Here is a 27,587-nt window from a genome sequence, read left to right as displayed (position 1 = left end):
CCACAGACACACACACACACACACACACACACACACACACACACACACACACACACACACACACACACACACACACACACACACACACACACACACACCCACAGACACACACACACACACAGACACACACACACACACACACACACACACACACACACACACACACACACACACACACACACACACACACACACACACACGCTGTGATGTGATCGATGAAGCTGACTGTGGTTTTGTCTCATCCTGCCCTCTGCCACCTCATTGACATTCACCAGCAGAGTGTGAAGAGCAGAGCTCTTATCTGTGAGGAATTGATAATTACCTCAGATGTGCCTTATGCTTATTTGTAAAGACAGCACTGACAAACCATAACATCAATTAATAGTAAGGCCACATTAACATAACATTGTAGCTTGCAGTCCTACTCATAAAGTATCTCAGAGTTGGATGCTGATGTAGGATCAGTTTAGCCTTTTAGATTATAATGAATAAGATTATATGGACAGCATGGACTTGATCCTAGATCAGCACTCTTACTTGGAGATGGAATGAGTGAATAATTACAGGACAGAGCACTTCCTCCTGACTGTCTAGTCACACAGATACAGGCATACAGTAGCCCCCTGTAACCTACTCAGACAGATATGTAAAAATGTAAAAAGCCTTCCGCTGCTCAGGTATTTAATGGACAAATATTATGGCAAATATTACAGTGGGCCAGGCTGACTGAGAGTATTCTTCAGCTTCTAGTGTGTACTGAAAGGGGGATGGGGTGGGGGGTTGAGAGAGAGGGAGAGGGGAGTGTTGAGGGGGAGAGAGAGGGAGAGGGAGAGAGAGGGAGATTTGAGGGAGAGAGGGGGAGATTTGAGGAAGGGAGAGGGAGATTTGAGGGAGGGAGAGGGGACGAGTTGGGGGAGAGTTGACAGAGATAGAGGGGGAGAGTTAGAGAGTTGAGGGAGAGAGAGAGAGAGTTGATGGAGAGCAGGAGAGTTGGGGTAGAGAGAGAGGGATAGGTGGAGAGGAGAGGGAGGGAGAGAGGCTGTGCTTTTATATTTGAGGCTTCTCTACAGTACTACTCTCTTTCTCTCTGTCTCGCTCTCTCTGTGGTCACCAGAACATTCTGCAACTTCATCAAAGGTTGACATGAATAGCCTTTCTGATGTCACTGAAGGAAAATCCCCACAGAATAGATTTGAATAGTGGTTTAAAAAAGGCTTCAGTGCTGTTATCAGTAGAATTGGGACGATACCAGTATCACAATATGTTTTCCACAGCAAAAATGTAAACATGAAGCAGACTTACTCTTTGGTCTTTGTAAAACCTGCTGTATGTAAAATATTCTGTGATGTAGCTTGGAAAATAAATACATGTGACTCTGGATGACAACATTATGATATTTGTTTCCAACATTAAGGATGTTTTCATGAAGAAGTTAAATCCGCTTCATGTTTTGTTTCCTTGCCACGATACTTATGTGTATTGCGATACTGGTATCATCCTGGCCCTAGTTATCAGTAGAATGGGGCTGTTGGACATTGAATGGGGCTGTTGGGTGTTGAATGGGGCTGTTGGATGTTGAATGGGGCTGTTGGACATTGAATGGGGCTGTTGGATGTTGAATGGGGCTGTTGGATGTTGAATGGGGCTGTTGGACGTTGAATGGGGCTGTTGGACGTTGAATGGGGCTGCTGGACGTTGAATGGGGCTGTTGGACGTTGAATGGGGCTGTTGGACGTTGAATGGGGCTGTTGGATGGGGCTGTTGGATGTTGAATGGGGCTGTTGGATGTTGAATGGGGCTGTTGAATGGGGCTGTTGAATGGGGTTGTTGGATGTTGAATGGGGCTGTTGAATGGGGTTGTTGGATGTTGAATGGGGCTGTTGACTGGGGCTGTTGGATGTTGAATGGGGCTGTTGAATGGGGCTGTTGGATGTTGAATGGGGCTGTTGAATGGGGCTGTTGGATGTTGAATGGGGCTGTTGAATGGGGCTGTTTGATGTTGAATGGGGTTGTTGGATGTTGAATGGGGCTGTTGAATGGGGCTGTTGGATGTTGAATGGGGCTGTTGAATGGGGCTGTTGGATGTTGAATGGGGCTGTTGAATGGGGCTGTTGAATGTTGAATGGGGCTGTTGGATGTTGAATGGGGCTGTTGGGTCATACAGCTCGGGAGAAGTTCTCCTCCTACAACGCCTGCCTATACAATTAGGCCTATAGAGATATTGATATTTTTGTCTGATAACCACTACATTGTCTTATGGGAAGAATATATGGAAGTATGGAGAATGTTTTGTTAAGACAGTGGTAAAACTTTGCCTTAAAGTATAGGTTACAAAGGTTGTATAAGTAGTTTATAAAGCGATAGTAAACATTGCAGCAACATCAGCAAGCATCAGCTATACTTGTTTACTTCTAATTTATAAACTACTTATAGCCTCGTTCAAGTCCTGTATAACGTTGTAAAGTGTTAGGAAGATCTTTGGCCTTAAAGTGAAACTGGATCACTAATTAGTGTGTTCTTATTAGGCCTAATAAACACTCAGGGGACAGCTGTTTATCGTCAGGCCGTCAGTCAAGAGGACGATGGCAGTCGCTGAAGTCACAGCAGTAAACATATCTTCCACTGCTCGTCACTGATCTTGTATAGGGAAGGCGTGCTGCTTGCTTAGTGGTGTTGCAGACTCTGGGGCCTTTCAGAACAGGTGTAAATATACTGAGATCATGTGACAGATCATGTGACACTTAGATTGCACACATGTGGACTTTAACTAATAATGTGACTTCTGAAGGTAATTGGTTGCACCAGATCGTGTTTAGGGGCTTCATAGCAAAGGGGGTGAAAATATATGCACGCGCCACTTTTCAGGTTTAATTTTTTTTTTTATAAAAAAGTACTATTTTTCATTTCACTTCGCCAATTTTGACTATTTTGTGTATGTCCATGACATGAAATCCAAATAAAAATCAATTTAATTGCATACTTTTGCAAGGCACTGTATGCTTCTACTTCCAGCTTATACAGTTGAAGTTGGAGGTTTACATACACTTAGGTTGGAGTCATGAAAACTCGTTTTTCAACCTCTCCACAAATTTCTTGTTCACAAACTATAGTTTTGGCAAGTCGATTAGGACATCTACTTTGTGCATGACACAAGTAATTTTTCCAACAATTGTTTACTAACAGATTATTTCACATATAATTCATTGTATCACAATTCCAGTGGGTCAGAACTTTACATATGCTAAGTTGACTGTGCCTTTAAACAGCTTGGAAAATTCCAGAAAATGATGTCATGGCTTTAGAAGCTTCTGATGGCTAATTGACATCATATTTCAAGGCCTACCTTCAAACTCAGTGCCTCTTTGCTTGACATCATGAGAAAATCAAAAGAAATCAGCCAAGACCTCAGAAAACAAATTGTAGACCTCCACAAGTCTGGTTCATCCTTGGGAGCAATTTCCAAATGCCTGACGGTACCACGTTCATCTGTACAAACAATAGTATGCAAGTATAAACACCATCGGACCAGGCAGCCGTCATAACGTTCAGGAAGGAGACGCGTTCTGTCTCCTAGAGATGAATGTACTTTGGTGCGAAAAGTGCAAATCAATCTCAGAACAACAGCAAAGGACCTTGTGACGATGTTGGAAGAAACAGGTACAAAATGATTTATATCCACAGTAAAACGAGTCCTATATCGACAATAACCTGAAAGGCCGCTCAGCAAAGAAGAAGCCACTGCTCCAAAACCGCCATAAAAAAGCCAGACTACGGTTTGCAACTGCACGTGGACAAATATTGTACTTTTTGGAGAAATGTCCTCTGGTCTGATGAAACAAAAATAGAACTGTAATTACCATCGTTATGTTTGGAGGAAAAAGGGGTAGGCTTGCAAGCCGAAGAACACCATCCCAACCGTGAAGCACGGTGGTGGTAGCATCATGTTGTGGGGGTGCTTTGCTGCAGGAGGGACTGGTGCACTTCACAAAATAGATGGCATCATGAGAAATGAAAATTATTTGGATATATTGAAGCATTATCTCAAGACATCAGTCAGGAAGTTAAAGCTTGGTCGCAAATGGGTCTTCCAAATGGACAATGACTCCAAGCATTCTTCCAAAGTTGTGGCAAAATGGCTTAAGGACAACAAAGTCAAGGTATTGGAGTGGCCATCACAAATCCCTGACCTCAATCCCGTAGAAAATTTGTGGGCAGAACTGAAAAAGCATGTGCGAGCAAGGAGGCCTACAAACCTGACTCAGTTACCCCAGCGCTGTCAGGAGGAATGAGCCAAAATTCACCCAACTTATTGTGGGAAGCTTGTGGAAAGCTACCTGAAACGTTTGACCCAAGTTAAACAATTTAAAGGCAATGCTATCAAATAATAATTGAGTGTGTGTAAACTTCTGACCCACTGGGAATGTGATGAAAGAAATAAAAGCTGAAATAAATAATTCTCTCTACTATTATTCTGACATTTCACATTCTTAAAATAAAGTGGTGATCCTAAGTGACCGAAAACTGTGCATTTTTACTTTGATCATATGTCAGGAATTGTGAAAAATTGAGTTTAAATGTATTTGGCTAAGGTGTATGTAAACGTCTGACTTCAACTGTACATACTAGGGGTGGACAATATGAAAAAAAATTAATATCACAATATTTTCCATTTGTCCAGACGATAACGATATAATGTCACGATATACTGTACAAATTTAGTAAAACATTTCAGGAGCCCTTCAAAGTTGATAAATTACAAAATATTGATTTTCACCTTATAGAAACAGAAAGGGGGCATTGCACATTTTTTACTTAATTTTTTACTTTTGTGGTAAACCTGTGCAAACATGAAACAAACAAAGGTATATGAGTTAAATAAATATGCAGTAAAATTAAAGTACTTGGGATGTAAAGATTTTTCTTTTTTTAAATGTGTGCAGTCTTTTTTCAGCCTAACACCGGTCATTATGAATTCAAGTTGTAAACCTTTTCAAACTAACTTCTTCAAGCATTAACCATACAGTCTGTATGTTTCTCAGTTCACCATGTAACAATTCACTGCCTCCCTCTCAACCAGTTCTGTGCCAGGAACACCAGGCTATTGACAGTGTCGTGTCTTTGGCTATGCCAGATTAATTTCTATGACATGCTATTTTATAAAATAATTTCTCCGTAATTAATATTACCTGATTGAACTAATCATGTAAATATAATTAACTAGAGAGGGACACCACAAAATAATATTTATAGAGCTGTTATCTTCTGAATAAACTCTTAAAGATTTAGTAATATTTTACATCCATAGCAGTCACATTAATCGTCATTTTATTCAGTCTCATCTGAAAGTTGTAAATCCTTGGTTATCTGCAAGAATCCTGGCTAACAAGTTGAATCAGCAATACAAAATTGGGTTTAATTATTTATTTACTAAATACCTAAGTAATCACTCAGAATCACACATACACAATTAAATCATAACTTGATTACAAATTGCCGTCATAAAGGAAAACGTCCCTAGCGGGCGGAATAGATATGACAGCTTGTTACACAAAGGGAAGGGGCTGAGTTTTAGTGAAAGCGCGGGAGACTGGGACAGAGGCGAAGCTGTACTATCGTAAATACAGTATCTTATGCATTCTAAATTACCGCCCATTTAGAAAAGGAAAATGCAATAAATATTTACTCTGAGCTGCGACCGTCTTGCCAAACCGAGTCCTCTGTCCTTTGAAGAATGTCTCTGGTGGTCACTGGATACGTTGGAGTAACGTCGATGTGTAGTAGACGGGATACTCTGACTGTCCTTCCTAACCTGCATTTGTAGCAGCTGTTGCTAACTCAACGGCTAGGAGGTATCACTTCTGTAGTGAATACGAGTTCAAAGTTCATACCATTTGCAACCAAAGTCCATGCTGATGTTGGCTTAGTTCTGTAGTTATTATCTGAACCATTCTCACATCAGATCGTCATCCTAATGTACCCGGAACAGGAAGTTATATTTTTGTCAATGGCTTATATAGTGGAGGGAGAGGGGTGTGTCTGAAAAGTTTATAACCCACGTCTCTTCACAGGGGCGGGCCCCTGGTTGAGCAGAAGCCCAAACTTATGAAAACCCAAATCTCTCATTTGGAAGCTAAAATTACATTTCATCTCTTCACAAATAATTTCATATTCAAACATTTGAATTAAACAACAATTCCATGTGAATCCAATACCTCTGACGTTTAGACTTTCCACAGTAGAGTTTGTCATTCTATCATTGATGAGAATGTGTCAGAGGGTAACCGAACTGACATAATATATCTTAAGTACCACCGCAAATGTTCAGTTGGTCGGATTAGCAGAATATAGTTCATTTCCCCCCAACTTCTGATGTTCCCAAAATCTCTATGTTAACAAAGGGGTTTTCTTATGTCACATCAGTTATAGTAGGGAGAGGGAAAAAGGGGGAAAGAGCTATTTATGACTGTCATAAACCTACCCCCAGGCCAACGTCATGACAACAGTTTCAGGCTTCAAATTTGCCCTGTGGCATGTGACCACATTGCCCCTAGTCCTAAATGCTCTCTCAGAGGGCCAACTTGTGGCAGGGATGCATAAGTATTTATTTGTCAGACAACTCACTTGTGAGAAGTTGGATACGTGAACTCGCCACCACTCCAAAGGATCAGCCTCACTGTCTGCTGCCTTCATCAGAGTGTAGCTGTCAAGCTCTTGTTCGATGACCTGGCTCTGGGACTTGGACTTCTTTGCTGATTGTGGAGCAGTGGCAGCTTCTTTCTCTCTCTCACTCTGGTCCTCTTCAAGAGAGAAGTCATCCACGGCTGTGTTCCCTACCAGGAGGGCTTCTGTCTCCGAGGCAGCTCCCATCCACCAGCTCCACCAGCTTCTCAGTGGTCATGTAGGTCTTGAACCTTGGGTCTAGAAAGGTAGCCATGGTGAGCAGCTCATCTGTTTCAGGGTCGGTGTATTTGTTATTCGGATAATTGAGGACCCTCATCTTAATCTCTCGGGTCAGTTTGGCTTCGTCCTCATTTGATTTCAGAACCTCCGTCTTGAACAAATGGAGGACCGGCATCAGATAGGACACACTCACGTATGTCTCTCCTGACATGCCATCTGTGAAATCCTGGAGGGACTTAAGTGTTGCCGTGACAAATTCAATGTCTTTCCAGGAGGGCGCAAGGTGCCACATTTTTTTGTCTGTTGCCAGGACTTGTGTGATGGAAAGAGTCCTGGAGCAGGAGAAGACCATCACCTGCAGTTGAGATCCCAACCTAATTGAGGATTCCGTGATGAGCTTGTAGACGGGCAGGCTCAGTTTATCCTGTGCATATATCAGGGCCTTCTGCTTCTTCCATAGGAAAATGTGCTGATCAATGTCTTGCACACTCCCGTGGCCCGGGAAACCCGAGGTTCGTTTTGGAAATAATTACAACAATTTACAGCATAGACACTGGACATGATTACAAATTTCATCCATCTCTTGATGTACATACAACTGTTGCGATTAAGAGAGCTATGTTGCTTTAGAAAACGGGATCATATATTGAGTAGGCTATTTATTATTGAAAGAGAGAGGTGAAATTCATATGTTTAAACCATAGGCTAATGTATCAATTATAAATACAAGCAATGTAATCCATGTAATGTTTGGATATTGCATACATTTACAAATTACAAATATTATACATTTGCATAGCTGTATATATTCGGCTTAACGTATAAGAAGGATCAGACGGTGTAGTCAGCCGTAACTTTAAACAGAGGAGATAAGGAATACAATAGTTATTCTGCATTTGAAGTTGTTTTTAAGTTACATAATTTGTCTACCTAGCTCTGTGTTTTGGACGTTGAAATGTACTAATTGCATGGTGTAGCCTGTGTCCGAAACACCCTAGTCTTGTCCATTTGTTCAGCTCCAATGCTTTGACCATGTTTAACCTGCTGTCGGTAGTCATACATACTTGACACGACTCTTTCACGCCCCAGGATGAAATTGCCTGAATAAGCCCAGCTGAAATTATTTCTCTGGTGTGTTCGTCTGAGAAATAAGAGGTCTTAAGGCATTTGCATTGCAGCTTCCAGTTGTCGTCAATGTAATGAATCATGAGGCTAAGGTATGGCTCTGTGGTCTGGCTTGACCATAAGTCGACAATAGTAGAGAAAAATGCAGTGTTACGGATTTCGTTGGCAACTCTGTTCTGACAATCTGTGTAGAGTTCTGGCAGACATGTTTTACTGAACTATTTACAGCTCGGGATCTCATATCTTAGGTCTAGAGTTCGAATCAACTTTCTGAAACTGTCTTTCTCCACAGTTTGAATTGGTTCCATTTCTTTCGCTATGTGATAAGTAATTGTACTCGTTATCTCATTCCACTTTCTGCTCTTCTTGTCATAGGGAATACCACTAATGAATGATGCCTTGAGTGATAACTAAGTGCTGGTCTGGCTTGAAGATGTCTTGGGACTTGCTCCGCTGCTCTGGGGGTTTGTTGCATGCAATCTGGTAGATTCTTCATATTTGCGCACATGCAGGGTTTTCAGGTGGTGAAAAAGATTGTTGGTGTTTCCACCTTTGGCCAGCACAATGCGTCGACACAACTTACACAGTACTGTTTGTCGGTCGAGGTCGGATATCTGAAAACCAAACCAGTCCCAAACGACAGACGAGGCCCCCTTTTTTCTAAACCAAATCTTCGCTGTTCTGCAAATCAACCTCAATAGTGTTATTGTCCTTGTCTTCAGTCATCTTCATTGCCTGCTTATACTTTTTCTTTTCGATTTTTTGGATACTTTCGCTAACGAAAGGAGTTTATTTCACTAAATGTTTGCTTACTCTGCAGTTGCGTATGGTTGTTTGTTGACTTTGATTGGCAGGCAGATTCAGTGTAATGTCCATGCTTCTAGTTTTTTTCTTTGCTAAAAAAGGCTGTTTTTAGTAACAGATAAACAAGTTGAACTTGCCCACTGAAATTTTGAACGTAACAAAAACACCTTATTTCATACATTTATTAATTCATCATGATAAAAAATCCATATCATGGAACACCGTCATACCGGTATTCACATTCATACCAGTATACCGCCCACCCCTAATACATACTATATACATTTTACGGACACAGTATGTTTTACAATAGTTATCTTTTGTTTGTTTTTAGTCCCATTTCTATTTGTTTTAATAATAGCGATATTTTGTAGATGATTTCATTTTCAAATAACCGAAAGTGAGAGGTTGTAATTTGAATAAAGGGGAAAAGGACATTCTTTAACTTGGGGTGAGACATTCTTACTAATCTGCTATAAAACCAGTTCGGATTTAAGTATAACTTTTGTATGACTGAAGCTTTATAGGTAGAGTTGCAAAGAAAAAGCCATATCTCAGACTGGCCAATAAAAATAAATGATTAAGATGGGCAAAAGAACACAGACACCGGACAGAGGAACTCTGCCTAGAAGGCCAGCATACCGGAGTCACCTTTTCACTGTTGACATGGAGACTTTTTATTTTATTTTTATTTTTTAAATTTTTATCCCATTTTCTCCCCAATTTTCGTGGTATCCAATCGCTAGTAATTACTACCTTGTCTCTTCGCTACAACTCCCGTACGGGCTCGGGAGAGACGAAGGTCGAAAGCCATGCGTCCTCCGAAGCACAACCCAACCAGCCGTACTGCTTCTTAACACAGCGCGCCTCCAACCCGGAAGCCAGCCGCACCAATGTGTCGGAGGAAACACCGTGCACCTGGCCCCCTTGGTTGGCGCGCACTGCGCCCGGCCCGCCACAGGAGTCGCTGGAGCGCGATGAGACAAGGATATCCCTACCGGCCAAACCCTCCCTACCCCAGACGACGCTATGCCAATTGTGCGTCGCCCCACGGACCTCCCGGTCGCGGCCGGCTGCGACAGAGCCTGGGCGCGAACCCAGAGACTCTGGTGGCGCAGTTAGCACTGCGATGCAGTGCCCTAGACCACTGCGCCACCCGGGAGGCCGACATGGAGACTTGTGTTTTGGGGGTACTATTTAATGAAGCTGCCAGTTGAGGACTTGTGAGGCGTCTGTTTCTCAAACTAGACAGTCTAATGTACTTGTCCTCTTGCTCAGTTGTGCACCGGGGCCTCCCACTCAGTTGTGCACCGGGGCCTCCCACAGTATGAATAATATCCAACAATAACTTTTTTTTGTTCTATGCGTTATGCATTTAATCAAACTATTTTATTTATCTGACTATCCACAATAATCACATTATTGTGTGCATGTAACTGTACTCATTGGAAGGGTAGTATATTAATAAAATGGTAGTAAATTAATGAAATGGGAGTATATTAATGGAAAGGTGGTATGTTAATGGAAGGGTCGTATATTAATGGAAGGGTAGTATATTAATGAAATGGGAGTATATTAATGGAAAGGTGGTAAATAAATGGAAGGGTAGTATATTAATTGAAGAGTAATATATTAATGGAAGGGTAGTATATTAATTGAAGGGTAGTATATGAATGGAAGGGTAGTAAATTAATGAAATGGTAGTATAATAAATGGAAGGGTAGTATTATATGGAAGGGTAGTATTATAAATGGAAGGGAAGTATTATATGGAAGGGTAGTATATTAATGGAAGGGTAGTATATTAATGGAAAGTTGGTAAATAAATGGAAGGGTAGTATTATATGGAAGGGTAGTATTATAAATGGAAGGGTAGTATATTAACGGAAGGGTAGTATATTAATTGAAGGGTAGTATATTAATGGAAGGGTAGTATATTAATTGAAGGGTATTATATGAATGGAAGGGTAATATATTAAAGGAAGGGTAGTATATTAATTGAAGGGTAGTATAATAAATTGAAGGGTAGTATATTAATGGAAGGGTCGTATTATATGGAAGGGTAGTATTATAAATGGAAGGGTAGTATTATATGGAAGGGTAGTATTATAAATGGAAGGGTAGTATATTAATGGAAGGGTAGTATATTAATGGAAGGGTAGTATATTAATGGAAGGGTAGTATATTAATTGAAGGGTAGTATAATAAATGGAAGGGTAGTATATTAATTGAAGGGTAGTATTATATGGAAGGGTAGTATTATAAATGGAAGGGTAGTATATTAATGGAAGGGTAGTATATTAATGGAAGGGTAGTATATTAATGGAAGGGTAGTATATTAATTGAAGGGTAGTATAATAAATGGAAGGGTAGTATAATAAATGGAAGGGTAGTATTATAAATGGAAGGGTAGTATTATATGGAAGGGTAGTGTAACACTAGTCGTCTGGAGGAGAAGAAGAGGACCAAGGTGCAGCGTGGTAAATGTTCATATTCTTTAATTCAAATATGTAACACTAAACCAAAACAACAAACACGACAAACTAACAGTCCAGAAAGGTGAAACAAACACTAAACCGGAAACAACCACCCACAAACACAGGTGGGAACAGACTAGCTAAATATGATCTGATTGAGAACCATATCAGGCCAGACATAGAAATACAACACAAGGACAACATAGAACACCAGACATAGAATACCCAGCCAAACTCACTCCCTGACCAACCAAAACAGAGACATAAAAAGGATCTCTAAAGTCAGGATGTGACAGGTAGTATAATAAATGGAAGGGTAGTATAATAAATGGAAGGGTGGTATAATAAATGGAAGGGTAGTATATTAATGGAAGGGTAGTATATTAATGGAAGGGTAGTATATTACTTGAAGGGTAGTATAATAAATGGAAGGGTGGCATAATACATGGAAGGGTAGTATATTAATGGAAGGGTAGTATATTAATGGAAGGGTAGTATATTACTTGAAGGGTAGTATAATACATGGAAGGGTAGTATATTAATGGAAGGGTAGTATATTAATGGAAGGGTAGTATATTAATGAAGGGTAGTATATTAATTGAAGGGTAGTATAATAAATGGAAGGGTGTATAATAATGGAAGGGTAGTATATTAATGGAAGGGTAGTATATTAATGGAAGGGTAGTATATGCATGGAAGGGTAGTATAATAAATGGAAGGGTGGTATATTATTTGAAGGGTAGTATAATAAATGGAAGGGTGGTATAATAAATGGAAGGGTAGTATATTAATGGAAGGGTAGTATATTAATGGAAGGGTAGTATATGCATGGAAGGGTAGTATAATAAATGGAAGGGTGGCATAATACATGGAAGGGTAGTATATTAATGGAAGGGTAGTATATTAATGGAAGGGTAGTATATTAATGGAAGGGTAGTATATTACTTGAAGGGTAGTATAATAAATGGAAGGCTGGTATAATAAATGGAAGGGTAGTATATTAATGGAAGGGTAGTATATTATTTGAAGGGTAGTATAATAAATGGAAGGGTGGTATAATAAATGGAAGGGTAGTATATTAATGGAAGGGTAGTATATTAATGGAAGGGTAGTATATGCATGGAAGGGTAGTATAATAAATGGAAGGGTGGCATAATACATGGAAGGGTAGTATATTAATGGAAGGGTAGTATATTAATGGAAGGGTAGTATATTAATGGAAGGGTAGTATATTACTTGAAGGGTAGTATAATAAATGGAAGGCTGGTATAATAAATGGAAGGGTAGTATATTAATGGAAGGGTAGTATATGCATGGAAGGGTAGTATATTAATGAAGGGTAGTATATTAATTGAAGGGTAGTATAATAAATGGAAGGGTGTATAATAATGGAAGGGTAGTATATTAATGGAAGGGTAGTATATTACTTGAAGGGTAGTATAATAAATGGAAGGGTTGTATAATAAATGGAAGGGTAGTATATTAATGGAAGGGTAGTATATGCATGGAAGGGTAGTATAATAAATGGAAGGGTGGCATAATTCATTTACATTTACATTTAAGTCATTTAGCAGACGCTCTTATCCAGAGCGACTTACAAATTGGTGCATTCACCTAATGACATCCAGTGGAACAGCCACTTTACAATAGTGCATCTAAATCTTTTAAGGGGGGGGGGGGGCAGAAGGATTGCTTTATCCTATCCTAGGTATTCCTTGAAGAGGTGGGGTTTCAGGTGTCTCCGGAAGGTGGTGATTGACTCCGCTGTCCTGGCGTCGTGAGGGAGTTTGTTCCACCATTGGGGTGCCAGAGTAGCGAACAGTTTTGACTGGGCTGAGCGGGAACTGTACTTCCTCAGTGGTAGGGAGGCGAGCAGGCCAGAGGTGGATGAACGCAGTGCCCTTGTTTGGGTGTAGGGCCTGATCAGAGCCTGAAGGTACTGAGGTGCCGTTCCCCTCACAGCTCCGTAGGCAAGCACCATGGTCTTGTAGCGGATGCGAGCTTCAACTGGAAGCCAGTGGAGAGAGCGGAGGAGCGGGGTGACGTGAGAGAACTTGGGAAGGTTGAACACCAGACGGGCTGCGGCGTTCTGGATGAGTTGTAGGGGTTTGATGGCACAGGCAGGGAGCCCAGCCAACAGCGAGTTGCAGTAATCCAGACGGGAGATGACAAGTGCCTGGATTAGGACCTGCGCCGCTTCCTGTGTGAGGCAGGGTCGTACTCTGCGGATGTTGTAGAGCATGAACCTACAGGAACGGGCCACCGCCTTGATGTTAGTTGAGAACGACAGGGTGTTGTCCAGGATCACGCCAAGGTTCTTAGCGCTCTGGGAGGAGGACACATAATACATGGAAGGGTAGTATATTAATGGAAGGGTAGTATATTAATGGAAGGGTAGTATAGGGTAGTATATATAGGGTAGTATATATAGTATAAGGGTAGTATATTACTTGAAGGGTAGTATAATAAATGGAAGGGTGGTATAATAAATGGAAGGGTAGTATATTAATGGAAGGGTAGTATATTAATGGAAGGGTAGTATATTACTTGAAGGGTAGTATAATAAATGGAAGGGTGGCATAATACATGGAAGGGTAGTATATTAATGGAAGGGTAGTATATTAATGGAAGGGTAGTATATAAATGGAAGGGTAGTATAATAAATGGAAGGGTGGTATAATAAATGGAAGGGTAGTATATTAATGGAAGGGTAGTATATTAATGGAAGGGTAGTATATTACTTGAAGGGTAGTATAATAAATGGAAGGGTGGCATAATACATGGAAGGGTAGTATATTAATGGAAGGGTAGTATATTAATGGAAGGGTAGTATATTAATGGAAGGGTAGTATATTAATGGAAGGGTAGTATATTAATGGAAGGGTAGTATATTAATGGAAGAGTAGTATTTCATTGGAAGTGGAGCTAATGTATTTACAGCATTTCAGAATTGACCAATAAATAAACAAAATAGTCAGAAATTACCAATAAATATAGGAAGCTGTAACTTTCAATAGCCCTCAGGACCTTGGTTAGCCTAGCCTAGTATCTCAGTGCTCCCTCATGTGCTGTGTGTGTCGTCATAGTTGATTCAGTCATTGGCCTCTGTCCCTTCTTTTATAGCTTTCTCTCTCTCCCTCCCTCCTCTCATTCCCTTTCTTATTTCCCCCCTCCCCTGTGTTGTTGTTAGGGCACTTTCCACTTAGTATGCCTCCCAATCTATTCACGGTTGTGTTCAAACATTACATTCCTGGGACACTGGAAAATGCCTTCATTTGGAAATGTCCGTTCTCTCATGTCCTTGAGTGTAAATTGAGAGGCCTGAAAGAGAGCTGTGATGTGGCTTTGAATGTTAAGTGTCATCACTCTCTTCATTGTTTCAAATATCAATGTGTTGTTAGTGTATGAAAGACGACTGTCATTCGATCTGCAGCAAACCATTCAGCTTCTAATGGTATTTATAATAACCTGACTCTCATGAGTCACCGCATTTGACCACACACACACACACACACACACACACACACACACACACACAAGAACCAACCCACACATGTTATGTTCTTCTATCCTCGTGGGGACCTAAAATTAATTTCCTAACCCTAACCCTAACCCTAAATGTAACCTTAACCCTAAACCTAACACCTAAGCTTAAAATAGCCTTTATCCTCAGGGGATGTGGGAAATGTCCGCACGAGGGATAATTGTCCTTGTTTTACTATCCTTGTGGCGACTTTTGGGGATTTTAGGTCCCCACAAGGATAGAAGAACCAATCCACACACATACACACACCCTCCCTCCCAGCGCTCTCTAGCCTCAATCCCTTACCTTGACAGTTTAGAGAGAACGTGACCGCAATGATACACTGCCCTAATACTCTCTAGTGATTACTGTCACATTGCTTCTCCTTTGTGGTGCACCCGCATCCCCTCCCTTCCCACAAACACTTCTAATGGTATTTATAATAACCTGACTCTCATGAGTCACCGCATTTGACCACACACACACACACACACACACACACACACACACACACACACACACACACACAAGTGAAGGAGAGGGGGAAAGAAGGAGAGGGGGAGAGGTCAGCCAGGGTGAGTAAGGACACCCAGGGTGAGTGGGGATAGGGCTCCGTCCCTGCAGAGAATTACAATTAGATGGTCTGCTCTGCGCTGCAACTCTGTGAGTGAGTGTGTGTTACTCCTCCCCCTCCTCTTCCTCCTCCTACCCCTCTTCATCCTCCTCCTCTATATGAATACCAATGTCACTGAGTAAGTGAGGAAACGCACTGCCAGTCTCAGCCTGTCAAACTAGCATTTTTGTCATAAGACCTGGCTGTCAGCAACAAACCAGGCTGTTCACCACAGGTCTGGGTTGGAATTTTCTAGACTCATGGATATAGATTTAAAATACCATAGCCCAGATCAGGGTGATGCACACACACACACACACACACACACACACACACCCACACACACACACACACACACACACACACACACACACACACACACACACACACACACACACACACACACACACACACACACACACACACACACACACACACACACACACACACCCTGTGGCTGAATGACCATACAGGGGTCAACACAAGTTCACACAACCTTGCTCTTTATCCAACCCACCACAGGAAATTAGATGCCTTCTAAGAAAAATCCCAGTGTGGTATTTCTGAGCAGTATATGTCAGCAGGGATTATTGAGGTTGATGTACCACATGGTAGCACCACAGAGTAGCCCTGACAGCTCAATGGCCCAGTAACTATTTCTGGCATTGCCCCACGGCTGACATCATTAAACGGAAACTCACACCTGGTTCCAAATAATATTAGCTATCTTCAAAATACTCTAGCTGCCCTGGAATGGGCTTGCCAGGTGCAATGGAACCAATGGAATAGTCCCAAACGTTGCAAACCGACCCAGCTGACACTCCAGCCAGGCTCAATCAAACTCTGAGCGTTTTTTGAAAGATAATAAATACTACTTGAACCCAGGTCTGGTTGGAGTCAGCCACACTCTGGAAAATGTGTAAAGATCCACTGTATTAGGCCAGTCTATGTAAGTCTATATTCATAGGTTGCATGTGTCGTCACAATATTGCTTTGAACGTTCGTTTTGGACTGATGCCCGACTGAGTATTCTACTCGCTCTCAATGAGAGCTGATGGAGATTTCATCAACAGTGCATCATAGTGGCTTGGAAATACAATGACATTCAAAAGGAGGCAAAAAATTTGTAGGAAAACCTTTGGTAATAATTTTGATGTCGCCAGATTGACTTTAGATGAAGTATAACGTTAGCTAGCTAGCTAGCTAAGATTGAGGGGATGCCACTGGATTTTAGCTAGGTAATGTTAGCATTGCTAGCTATTTTTTATTTTATTTATAAAATTTGACCCCCTTTTCTCCCCAATTTTCGTGGTATCCAATCACTAGTAATTACTATCTTGTCTCATCGCTACAATTCCCGTACGGGCTCGGGAGAGACGAAGGTCGAACGTCCTCCGAAGCACAACCCAACCAAGCCGCACTGCTTCTTAACACAGCGCGCCTCCAACCCGGAAGCCAGCCGCACCAATGTGTCGGAGGAAACACCGTGCACCTGGCCCCCTCGGTTAGCGCGCACTGCGCACTGCGGCCCGCCACAGGAGTCGCTGGAGCGCGATGAGACAAGGATATCCCTACCGGCCAAACCCTCCCTAACCCGTCCGGGGCAATTGTGCGTCGCCCCACGGACCTCCCGGTCGCGGCCGGCTGCGACAGAGCCTGGGCGCGAACCCAGAGACCCGGGAGGCCCTATTGCTAGCTATTTTTGACTAACTTTGCTAGCTAACGACAACAGTGACATCTGTCTAAAGTAAATTTGATGACAAGATAATGCTGGCAAAGTAATTTCTTGCTAAATATTTTACTACTTTAGCAATGTCATCGTATTTCCAGGCACTAGTGTAATTTAGACGAAACAGTAGTTAGCCTACGTCCAGAATGACTGGGCTTATCACCACTTTAGGGCACTACTATGGCGCTGCCGGTAGATTGCGGCTTGAGAACGTTCATAATAATGGCATGACGCAACGAGTGACGGAGGTGCAACCTATGAACAGTACCACTATATCAAACTGCCCACAAAACATGACAAAGTTGTCTCAAACGAAGTACACTCCTGATTCAAGAAATATATTCAGTGGTGATCTACTAGCATGCTTTCTGTTCAGTTTAAAATAAAACATGAATGCCTTTACAGAAGTACAGGAATACAGTATACTAGTTTGGTTTTAGGGGAAAACGCTTAAAAAAAAAAACCTACAAAAACAACATGTTGGGCCGCCCGGGTGGCGCAGTGCTCTAAGGCACTGCATCGCAGTCCTAGCTGTGCCACCAGAGACTCTGGGTTTGAGCCCAGGCTCTGTCGCAGCCGGCCGCAACCAGGATGTCCATGGGGCGATGCACATTTGGCCCAGTCGTCCGTGTTAGGGAGGGTTTGGCCGTCAGGGATATCCTTTTCATCGCGCACTAGCGACTCCTGTGGCGGGCCGGGTGCAGTGCACGCTGACCAGGTCGCCAGGTGTACGGTGTTTCCTCCGACACATTGGTGCGGCTGACTTCCGGATTGGATGTGCATTGTGTCAAGAAGCAGTGTGGCTAGGTTGGGTTGTGTTTCGGAGGACGCATGGCTCTCAACCTTCGCCTCTCCCGAGTCCGTACGGGAGTTGCAGCGATGAGACAAGACTTTAACTACTACCAGTTGGATACCACGAAATTGGGGAGAAAAAAGGGGTAAAAAAACAAAAACAATATTTTTTTGGTAATAGTACATATGTTCTGTGTTCTGTCTTTTCCAGCTCCAAAGACGTGTAGTCCTAAGCAGTTTGTGTGTAAAGATCAGGTGACCTGCATCTCTAAAGGATGGCGCTGTGATGGAGAGAAGGATTGTCCAGATGGGTCGGACGAGTCGCCTGATATCTGTAAGTACAGTTTAGGGCTGTCCCCTACTAAAACAAATTATGATAGACCGAGAGTCGTCTGTTCTTTCGACTAATCGATTGGTTGAAATTTTTAAACATGTATTTTTCCATATATAGACACATCCTACGTGTTTTATTTAAATCATCTACATGCACTGAGCTTGTCTGATGCTTTAAGCACACTGTTTGGTTAAATAATTAAGACACAAATTACTAGAGGGAGTTCGACCGTGTTAAAAACAATGACAGCGAGTGACTGTGTGACTAGCACTCAATGTCTCTCTCTCCTCCCTGCTGCAGCGACCACCACCGAACACCAACAGTGCGTATTGTGCTGTCCGTGTTGCAGAAGATGCAACATAAGTACAGCCATTTCTGACTCAAAAGTTCTGTTACTGAAATCCCCTATTCCCTCAACCCTTGCTCTCTTTACGTGATACATACAGTTGAAGTCAGAAGTTTACATACACCTTAGCCAAATACATTGAAACTCAGTTTCACAATTCCTGACATTTAATCATAGTAAAAATTCCCTGTCTTAAGTCAGTTAGTGTCACGATCGTGTGGGGGAAAGACGGACCAAAACGCAGCATTTGGAAAATAAGCCATCTTCCTTTTTATTTTGAAGAAGGAAAAATGAAACAAAACACTTACAAACTAACCAAAACAATAAACGACCGTGAAGCTAATAAACGATGTGCACACAGGCTACAAACGTTCAGACATAGACACTTACCCACACCAAACGAAAGCCTATGGCTACCTTAAATATGGCTCCCAATCAGAGACAACAGAAATCAGCTGTCTCTAATTGGGAACCCATTCAGGCAACCATAGACTTTCCTAGACAACTACACCCAACATAGACACAGCTAGACACATACACTCAACACAAACCCATACACTACACCCAACACCCCCTTTACCATATAACCACCCAAAACCGATAAAACACAAACATTCCCCATGTCACACCCTGACCTAACTAAAATAATAAAGAAAACAAACAATACTAAGGCCAGGGCGTGACATAACCCCCCCCTTAAGGTGCGAACTCCGGGCGCACCAGCACACAGTCTAGGGGAGGGTCTGGGTGGGCTTCCTTCCACGGTGGCGGCTCCGGCACTGGTCGTGGTCCCCACCCCACCACAGTCACTAACCGCCTCCGTAGCTTCCTCCAAATGACCCCCCTCCACATTAACCCCACTGAATTAAGGGGCATCTCCGGACTAAGGGGCATCTCCGGACTAAAGGGGCATCTCCGGACTAAAGGGGCATCTCCGGACTAAAGGGGCATCTCCGGACTAAAGGGGCATCTCCGGACTAAGGGGCATCTCCGGACTAAGGGGCAGCTCCGGACTAAGGGGCAGCTCCGGACTAAGGGGCAGCTCCGGACTAAGGGGCAGCTCCGGACTAAGGGGCAGCTCCGGACTAAGGGGAAGCTCCGGACTAAGGGGAAGCACCAAGATAAGGGGAAGCACCAAGATAAGGGGCAGCTCCGGACTGAGGAACGGCAGCTCCGGACTGAGGGACGGCCCATGGCTGGCTGACGGATCTGGCTGCTCATGTCTGGCTGACGGACCTGGCTGCTCATGGCTGGCTGACGGACCTGGCTGCTCATGGCTGGCTGACGGACCTGGCTGCTCATGGCTGGCTGACGGACCTGGCTGCTCATGGCTGGCTGACGGACCTGGCTGCTCATGGCTGGCTGACGGACCTGGCTGCTCATGGCTGGCTGACGGACCTGGCTGCTCATGGCTGGCTGACGGATCTGGCTGCTCATGGCTGGCTGACGGATCTGGCTGCTCATGGCTGGCTGACGGATCTGGCTGCTCATGGCTGGCTGACGGATCTGGCTGCTCATGGCTGGCTGACGGATCTGGCTGCTCATGGCTGGCTGACGGATCTGGCTGCTCATGGCTGGCTGACGGATCTGGCTGCTCATGGCTGGCTGACGGATCTGGCTGCACATGGCTGGCTGGCGGATCTGGCAGATCCTGTCTGGTTGGCGGCTCTGGCAGATCCTGTCTGGTTGGCGGCTCTGGCAGATCCTGTCTGGTTGGCGGCTCTGGCAGATCCTGTCTGGTTGGCGGCTCTGGCAGATCCTGTCTGGTTGGCGGCTCTGGCAGATCCTGTCTGGTTGGCGGCTCTGGCAGATCCTGTCTGGTTGGCGGCTCTGGCAGATCCTGTCTGGTTGGCGGCTCTGGCAGATCCTGTCTGGTTGGCGGCTCTGGCAGATCCTGTCTGGTTGGCGGCTCTGGCAGATCCTGTCTGACGAATGGCTCTAGCGGCTCCTGACTGACGAACGGCTCTGACGGCTCGGGACAGACGGATGGCTCAGATGGCGCTGGGTAGACGGATGGCTCAGATGGCGCTGGGTAGACGGATGGCTCAGATGGCGCTGGGTAGACAGATGGCTCAGATGGCGCTTGGCAGACGGGCAGTTCAGGCATCGCTGTCCAGACGGCAGACTCTGGCCGGCTGAGGCGCACTGTAGGCCTAGTGCGTGGTGCCGGAACTGGTGGTACCGGACTGGGGACACGCATCTCAGGGCTAGTGCGGGGAGCAGCAACAGGACGCACAGGACTCTGGGGACACACAGGAGGCTTGGTGCGTGGTTTAGGCACTGGTGGTAAAGGGCTGGAGACACGCACCATATGGCTAGTGCGTGGAGGAGGCACTGGTGGTACTGGGCTGGGGACTGTCACAGGAGAGTTAGTACGTGGGGCTAATACAGGAGGTGCAGGACTAGGGATGCGTACAGGAGGCCTGGTTCGTGGGACTGTCATTCCCAGACGGTTAGCACGCACATCAGGACGCGCATGGAGAGCTGACTCAGGTAACATCACATCCCGCACACGCTCTGTCGGATGGATCTTGTGCCTCACGCACCAACACAGCAGCTCCCTCATTTCACTCTCTTCCAACCTCCCCAATAAATCCTTAACAGTCTCTGTATCATTCCCATTGCTCACCTCCAATATCAGCCCGACTGGCTCAGGTTCCCTCTTAGAGTCCTCACGGGTAGCACGGGAAGTTGACGCAGATCTCCCATCTGGACTCGCCACACTCCCCATGAGCCCCTCCCCAAGAAATCTTTGGGTATTACTCACAGGTCTCCAGCCTTGCTTCCGTGCTGCCTCCTCATATCGCTTCCTCTCGGCTTTCGCTGCCTCCAGCTCTTCACGAGGGAGGCGATATTCTCCCGGTTGTGCCCAAGGTCCCTTACCATCCAGTATCTCCTCCCATGTCCAGGAATCCTGTGTAGGTGGGTCCTGTTGCCGCTTTACATGCCGCTTGGTCCTGTATTGGTGGGTAATTCTGTCACGATCGTGTGGGGGAGAGACGGACCAAAACGCAGCATTTGGAAAATAAGCCATCTTCCTTTTTATTTTGAAGAAGGAAAAATGAAACAAAACACTTACAAACTAACCAAAACAATAAACGACCGTGAAGCTAATAAACGATGTGCACACACACACACACACACACACACACACACACACACACACACACACACACACACACACACACACACACACACACACACACACACACACACACACACACACACACACACACACACACACACACACACACACACACACACACATGCTACAAACGTTCAGACATAGACACTTACCCACACCAAACGAAAGCCTATGGCTACCTTAAATATGGCTCCCAATCAGAGACAACAGAAATTAGCTGTCTCTAATTGGGAACCCATTCAGGCAACCATAGACTTTCCTAGACAACTACACCCAACATAGACACAGCTAGACACATACACTCAACACAAACCCATACACTACACCCAACACCCCCTTTACCATATAACCACCCAAAACCGACAAAACACAAACATTCCCCATGTCACACCCTGACCTAACTAAAATAATAAAGCAAACAAACAATACTAAGGCCAGGGCGTGACAGTTAGGATCACCACTTTATTTTAAGAATGTGAAATGTCAGAATAATAGTAGAGAGAATGATTTATTTCTTTCATCACATTCCCAGTGGGTCAGAAGATTACATACACTCAATTAGTATTTGGTAGCATTGCCTTTAAATTGTTTAACTTGGGTCAAACATTTCGGATAGCCTTCCACAAGCTTCCCACAATAAGTTGGGTGAATTATGGCCCATTCCTCCTGACAGAGCTGGTGTAACTGAGTCTGGTTTTGTAGGCCTCCTTGCTCACATACGCTTTTTCAGTTCTGCCCACAAATGTTCTATGGGATTGAGGTCAGGGATTTGTGATGGCCACTCCAATACCTTGACTTTGTTGTCCTTAAGCTATTTTGCCACAACTTTGGAAGTTTGCTTGGGGTCATTGTCCATTTGGAAGAGCCATTTTCGACCAAGCTTCAACTTCCTGACTGATATCTTGCATGAGGCTCTGCTCACGGAATCAGTAGGCTATTAAACAAACACTCAAACAGGCAACAGAAGCAGGATCTGTCTTTTTCTGTAAATATATATGTATGATTTATAAAGCCAGGTACATTTAACAGTTGATTATAGACCTAATTAAGTTGGAGTATCCTTTCTCCTGTAATGACTGTTGGAAGGAGAGGACCAAGGTGCAGCGTAGTACGTGTCCATATTTATTTAATGAACACTAAAATAACAAAAACAGTTCTGACCGAAACAGTCCGAAACAGTTCTGGCTGGTGCAGACACACAACAGAAAACAACTACCCACCAAGCACAGGTGGGAATGAGGCTACCTAAGTATGGTTCTCAATCAGAGACTACGATAGACAGCTGCCTCTGAGAACCACACCAGGCCAAACACCTAGAAATACAAAACATAGAACAACACATAGAATGCCCACCCCAACTCACTGTCACGTTCCTGACCTTATTTCCTTTGTTTAGTCTTTGTTTAGTTGGTCAGGACGTGAGCTGGGTGGGCATTCTATGTTTTGTGTTTCTATGTTGGGTTTGTTGTTTGGCCTAATATGGTTCTCAATCAGAGGCAGGTGTTTGTCATTGTCTCTGATTGGGGACCAATCGACCCATAGATTACATGCAAATTAATAAACTGACCCTGGAACAGAGTGCCTGATTTCAGATTTCTCACTTCCTGACAGGAAGTTTGCTGCAAAATGAGTTCTGTTTTACTCACAGATATAATTCAAACAGTTTTAGAAACTAGAGAGTGTTTTCTATCCAATAGTAATAATAATATGCATATTGTACAAGCAAGAATTGAGTACGAGGCAGTTTAATTTGGGAACGTTTTTTTACAAAGTCGAAATGGCGCCCCCCTATTGAGAAAAGGTTTAAGGTAGCCTGTTTGCACTGTTGGTTTGTGGGTGATTGTTTCCTGTCTTTGTGTTCTGCACCAGATAGGACTGTTTTCGGTTTTAACATTTATTGTTTTGTTGCTTGTAGTGTTCACGTTATTATCTTTATTAAATCATGTTGAACACTAGCCGCGCTGCGTTTTGGTCCTCTCCTTCATCCCAGGAAGAAAGCCGTTACAGAATCACCCACAAAAGGACCAAGCAGCGTGGTAACGGGCAGCAGCGACAGCAGCAGCAGCGTACTCAGGACTTCTGGACATGGGAGGAAATTCTGGACGGTAAGGGACCCTGGGTTCAATCTGGAGAGTATCGCCGCCCTCGTGAAGAGCTGGAGGCAGCTAAAGCCGAGAGGCGGTGGTATGAGGAGGCAGCACAGAAGCACAGAAGTATTTTTTTGGGGGGGGGGGGGGGGGGGGATAAAGGGGAGTGTGGCGAAGTCAGGTCGTAGACCTGCACCAACTTCCCGTGCTTACCGTGGAGAGCGAGAGTACGGGCAGACACCGTGGTATACGGAAGAGCGCACGGTGTCTCCTATACGTGTGCTTAGCCCGGTGCGGTACATCCCAGCTCCACGTATCGGCCGGGCTAGAGTGGGCATCAAGCCAGGTGCCATGAAGCCGGCTCAACGCATCTGATCTCCAGTGCGTCTCCTCGGGCCGGTGTACATGGCACCAGCCTTACGCCAGCACAGCCCAGTGCGGGCTATTCCACCTCGCCGCACTGGCCTGGCTACGGGGAGCATTCAACCAGGTAAGGTTGGGCAGGCTCGTTGCTCAAGAGCTCCAGTACGCCTTCACGGTCCGGTATATCCGGTGCCACCTCCTCGCCCCAGCCCAGTACCACCAGTGCCAACACCACGCACCAGGCTTCCTGTGCGTCTCCAGAGCCCTGTTCCTCCTCCACGCACTCGCCCTGTGGTGCGTGTCTCCAGCCCGGTACCACTAGTTCCGGCACCACGCACCAAGCCTCCTGTGCGTCTCCAGAGGCCAGAGTCTGCTGTCTGCCCAGCGCCACCTGCGCTGCCCGTCTGCCGAGCGTCGCCTGCGCTGCCCGTCTGCCCAGCGTCGCCTGCGCTGCCCGTCTGCCCAGCGTCGCCTGCGCTGCCCGTCTGCCCAGCGCCGTTTGAGCTGTCTGTCTGCCCAGCGCCGTCTGAGCTGTCCGTCTGCCCAGCGCCGTCTGAGCTGCCCGTCTGCCCAGCGCCATCTGAGCTGCCCGTCTGTCCTGAGCCTTCAGAGCTGCCCGTCTGTCCTGAGCCTTCAGAGCCGTCCGTCAGTCAGGAGCCGCCAGAGCCGTCCGTCAGTCAGGAGCCTTCAGAGCCGTCCGCCAGTCAGGAGCCGCCAGAGCCGCCCGCCAGTCAGGAGCCGCCAGAGCCGCCCGCCAGACAGGCGCCGCCAGAGCCGCCCGCCAGACAGCGGCCGCAAGAGCCGCCCGCCAGACAGGAGCCGCCAGAGCCGCCCGCCAGACAGGAGCCGCCAGAGCCGCCAGCCAGACAGGAGCCGCCAGAGCCGCCCGCCAGACAGAAGCCGCCAGAGCCGCCCGCCAGACAGGAGCCGCCAGTGCCGCCCGCCAGACAGGAGCCGCCAGAGCCGTCAGGAGCCGCCAGAGCCGTCAGCCAGCCAGGAGCCGCCAGAGCCGTCAGCCAGCCAGGAGCCGCCAGAGCCGTCAGCCAGCCAGGACCTTCCAGAGCCGTCAGTCAGCCAGAACCTGCCAGAGTCATCAGTCAGCCAGGAGCTGCCAGAGCTGCCTGTCACGCCGGCGATGCTGGAATTGCTCCTCAGTCCGGAGCTGCCCCTCAGTCCGGAGCTGCCCCTCAGTCCGGAGCTGCCCCTCTGTCCAGAGGCGCCCATAAGTACAGTGGGGTTATTTTGGTGGGTCGCCATTAGGAGGAGGCCACGGAAGCGGGGATTAACTATGGTGGAGTGGGGGCCACGTCCAGCGCCAGAGCCACCACCGTGGACAGATGCCCACCCAGACCCTCCCCTATAGGTTCAGGTTTTGCGTCCGGAGTCCGCACCTTGGGGGGGGGGGGGGGGTACTGTCATGTTCCTGACCTTGTTTCCTTTGTTTAGTCTTTGTTTAGTTAGTCAAGATGTGAGCTGGGTGGGCATTCTATGTTTTGTGTTTCTATGTTGAGTTTGTTGTTTGGCCTAATATGGTTCTCAATCAGAGGCAGGTGTTTGTCATTGTCTCTGATTGGGGACCATACCAAGGTAGCCTGTTTGCATTGTTGGTTTGTGGGTGATTGTTTCCTGTCTTTGTGTTCTGCATCAGAGAGGACTGTTTTCGGTTTTCACATTTATTGTTTTGTTGCTTGTAGTGTTCACGTTATTATTCTTTATTAAACATGTTGAACACTAGCCGCGCTGCGTTTTGGTCCTCTCCTTCATCCCAGGAAGAAAGCCGTTACACTCACGAACTAAGGTCAGGGCGTGACTTTTCTTAGACATCTTTAAGGTCATCTCCTCACTTTTTGTGACTTTTCTTTACGGTCATCTCCTCACTTTTCTTAGACAATAAGACAAGGGCTGTTTTCTCGTCTCCTAACTCCGCTGCTGCCTCCACCGTATTGTTCTCTACACCAATATATGCTGGTTAACTTTGCTGTTATGCATATAGCAACATGGTCTAGGAAAAGGCGCCAATTCAACAGTGCACTGATGTGTTTCAGAACCACGGGCAGCAACCGCAATCCATCACGGAAGAAAGCACATTTGTCATAAAATAATAATATTTGTATTATTGTTGCACCCTTGTTCTTACATTATATAACCATATACAGTTTCAGTAGCACATGTCTTAGACTGATGGACTGAGCCATCCCCACAGCCTCCACAATGGTGCCGTTTTTTTCCTATGTTTGTACTTTTCTATAAACCAATTTCTGTGTTCATGCAAGTGACTGATTGAAGAAATCTTCACTCTCAGTGTCTGCAATTTGGCAGTACGCCCAGAACCTTGTTAAGAGAAAGGGATATCTCAGTTTCATGGTCTCAGTTTGGAGAGAAGAAGCCTTGTGAGGTATTGGTCTGTCACATGCTTGAACCAGTATTGGTTGGTCACATGAATGAAACAAACGTTAATTATTAATGATTTATTAATAAGCTAAATCATGCAAATATGACCTGTCTGCAGCATATACGAACTAAACAGGACTTCCCCGTTAGAGCTTCTGACAGAACCTCTCCAACGCACTGACAATAAACAATGATTAATTTAAGATTGACTTCAAGTGTCTCTGAGTAAGAATTTCCACAACATTACTTTTGTAATTTTTTTCTTAACTCTATTTTCTTACAACTGCATTGCTGGTTAGGGCTTTTCAGTAAGCATTTCACGGTAAAGGTCTACACTTGATGTATTCGGCGCATGTGACATAAAATCAAATTTGATTTGATTTGAGATTCAGCCGCGGGCCGATTTTGCCTAGAGCGGCTTGTCACATTTGTAATCGGGAGAAGGAGAGGAGGACCAAGGTGGAGCGTGGTAAGTGTTCATTATTTTAATAAAACAACTGAACACTGAACAAAACAACAAAAACGACAAACGAACAGTCCTGTAAGGTGACGAAAAACACTAAACAGAAAATAATCATCCACAACTCAAAATGGGAAAACAGGCTACCTAAGTATAGCTCCCAATCAGAGACAACGATAGACAGCTGCCTCTGACTGGGAACCACACCAGGCCAAACACATAGAAACACAACAACATAGAAAAAAGAACATCGACTGCCCACCCTAGTCACACCCTGGCCTAACCAAAATAGAGAATAAAAAGCCTCTCTATAGCCAGGGCGTGACACGGCTGGTCGGGGGGCCGGAACAGACTGTAATTACAAATCATTTGTAGACTGCAAATTGACCGGAATTGACTAAAACATAATAATTTCAAACTTTTCTTTCATTTGAATATGATCATGTTATGTGTGGGAATACTTGGGAACTTGGAGCTGAATTCTTAGTGTTTTTTATGT

The 27,587-nt window shown here is 44.9% G+C and overlaps 1 protein-coding gene across 2 annotated transcripts in view; it reads left to right on the top strand.

Annotated features, from left to right (window-relative positions):
- LOC129829690 (low-density lipoprotein receptor-related protein 1-like) overlaps window positions 1-27,587 on the top strand; it is a 251,799-nt gene that overhangs the window by 30,219 nt on the left and 193,993 nt on the right. For both annotated transcript variants that reach the window (XM_055891550.1, XM_055891549.1), the window contains exon 2: window positions 18,174-18,296. In XM_055891550.1, the coding sequence (XP_055747525.1) occupies window positions 18,174-18,296 (123 nt within the window). The remainder of the gene's footprint in view (window positions 1-18,173; window positions 18,297-27,587) is intronic.

This window comes from Salvelinus fontinalis, chromosome 31 (assembly GCF_029448725.1).
Source record: "Salvelinus fontinalis isolate EN_2023a chromosome 31, ASM2944872v1, whole genome shotgun sequence".
NCBI lineage: Eukaryota > Metazoa > Chordata > Actinopteri > Salmoniformes > Salmonidae > Salvelinus > Salvelinus fontinalis.
Note: the sequence above shows the minus strand (reverse complement) of the source record. Positions and strands in the feature narration are given on the sequence as shown.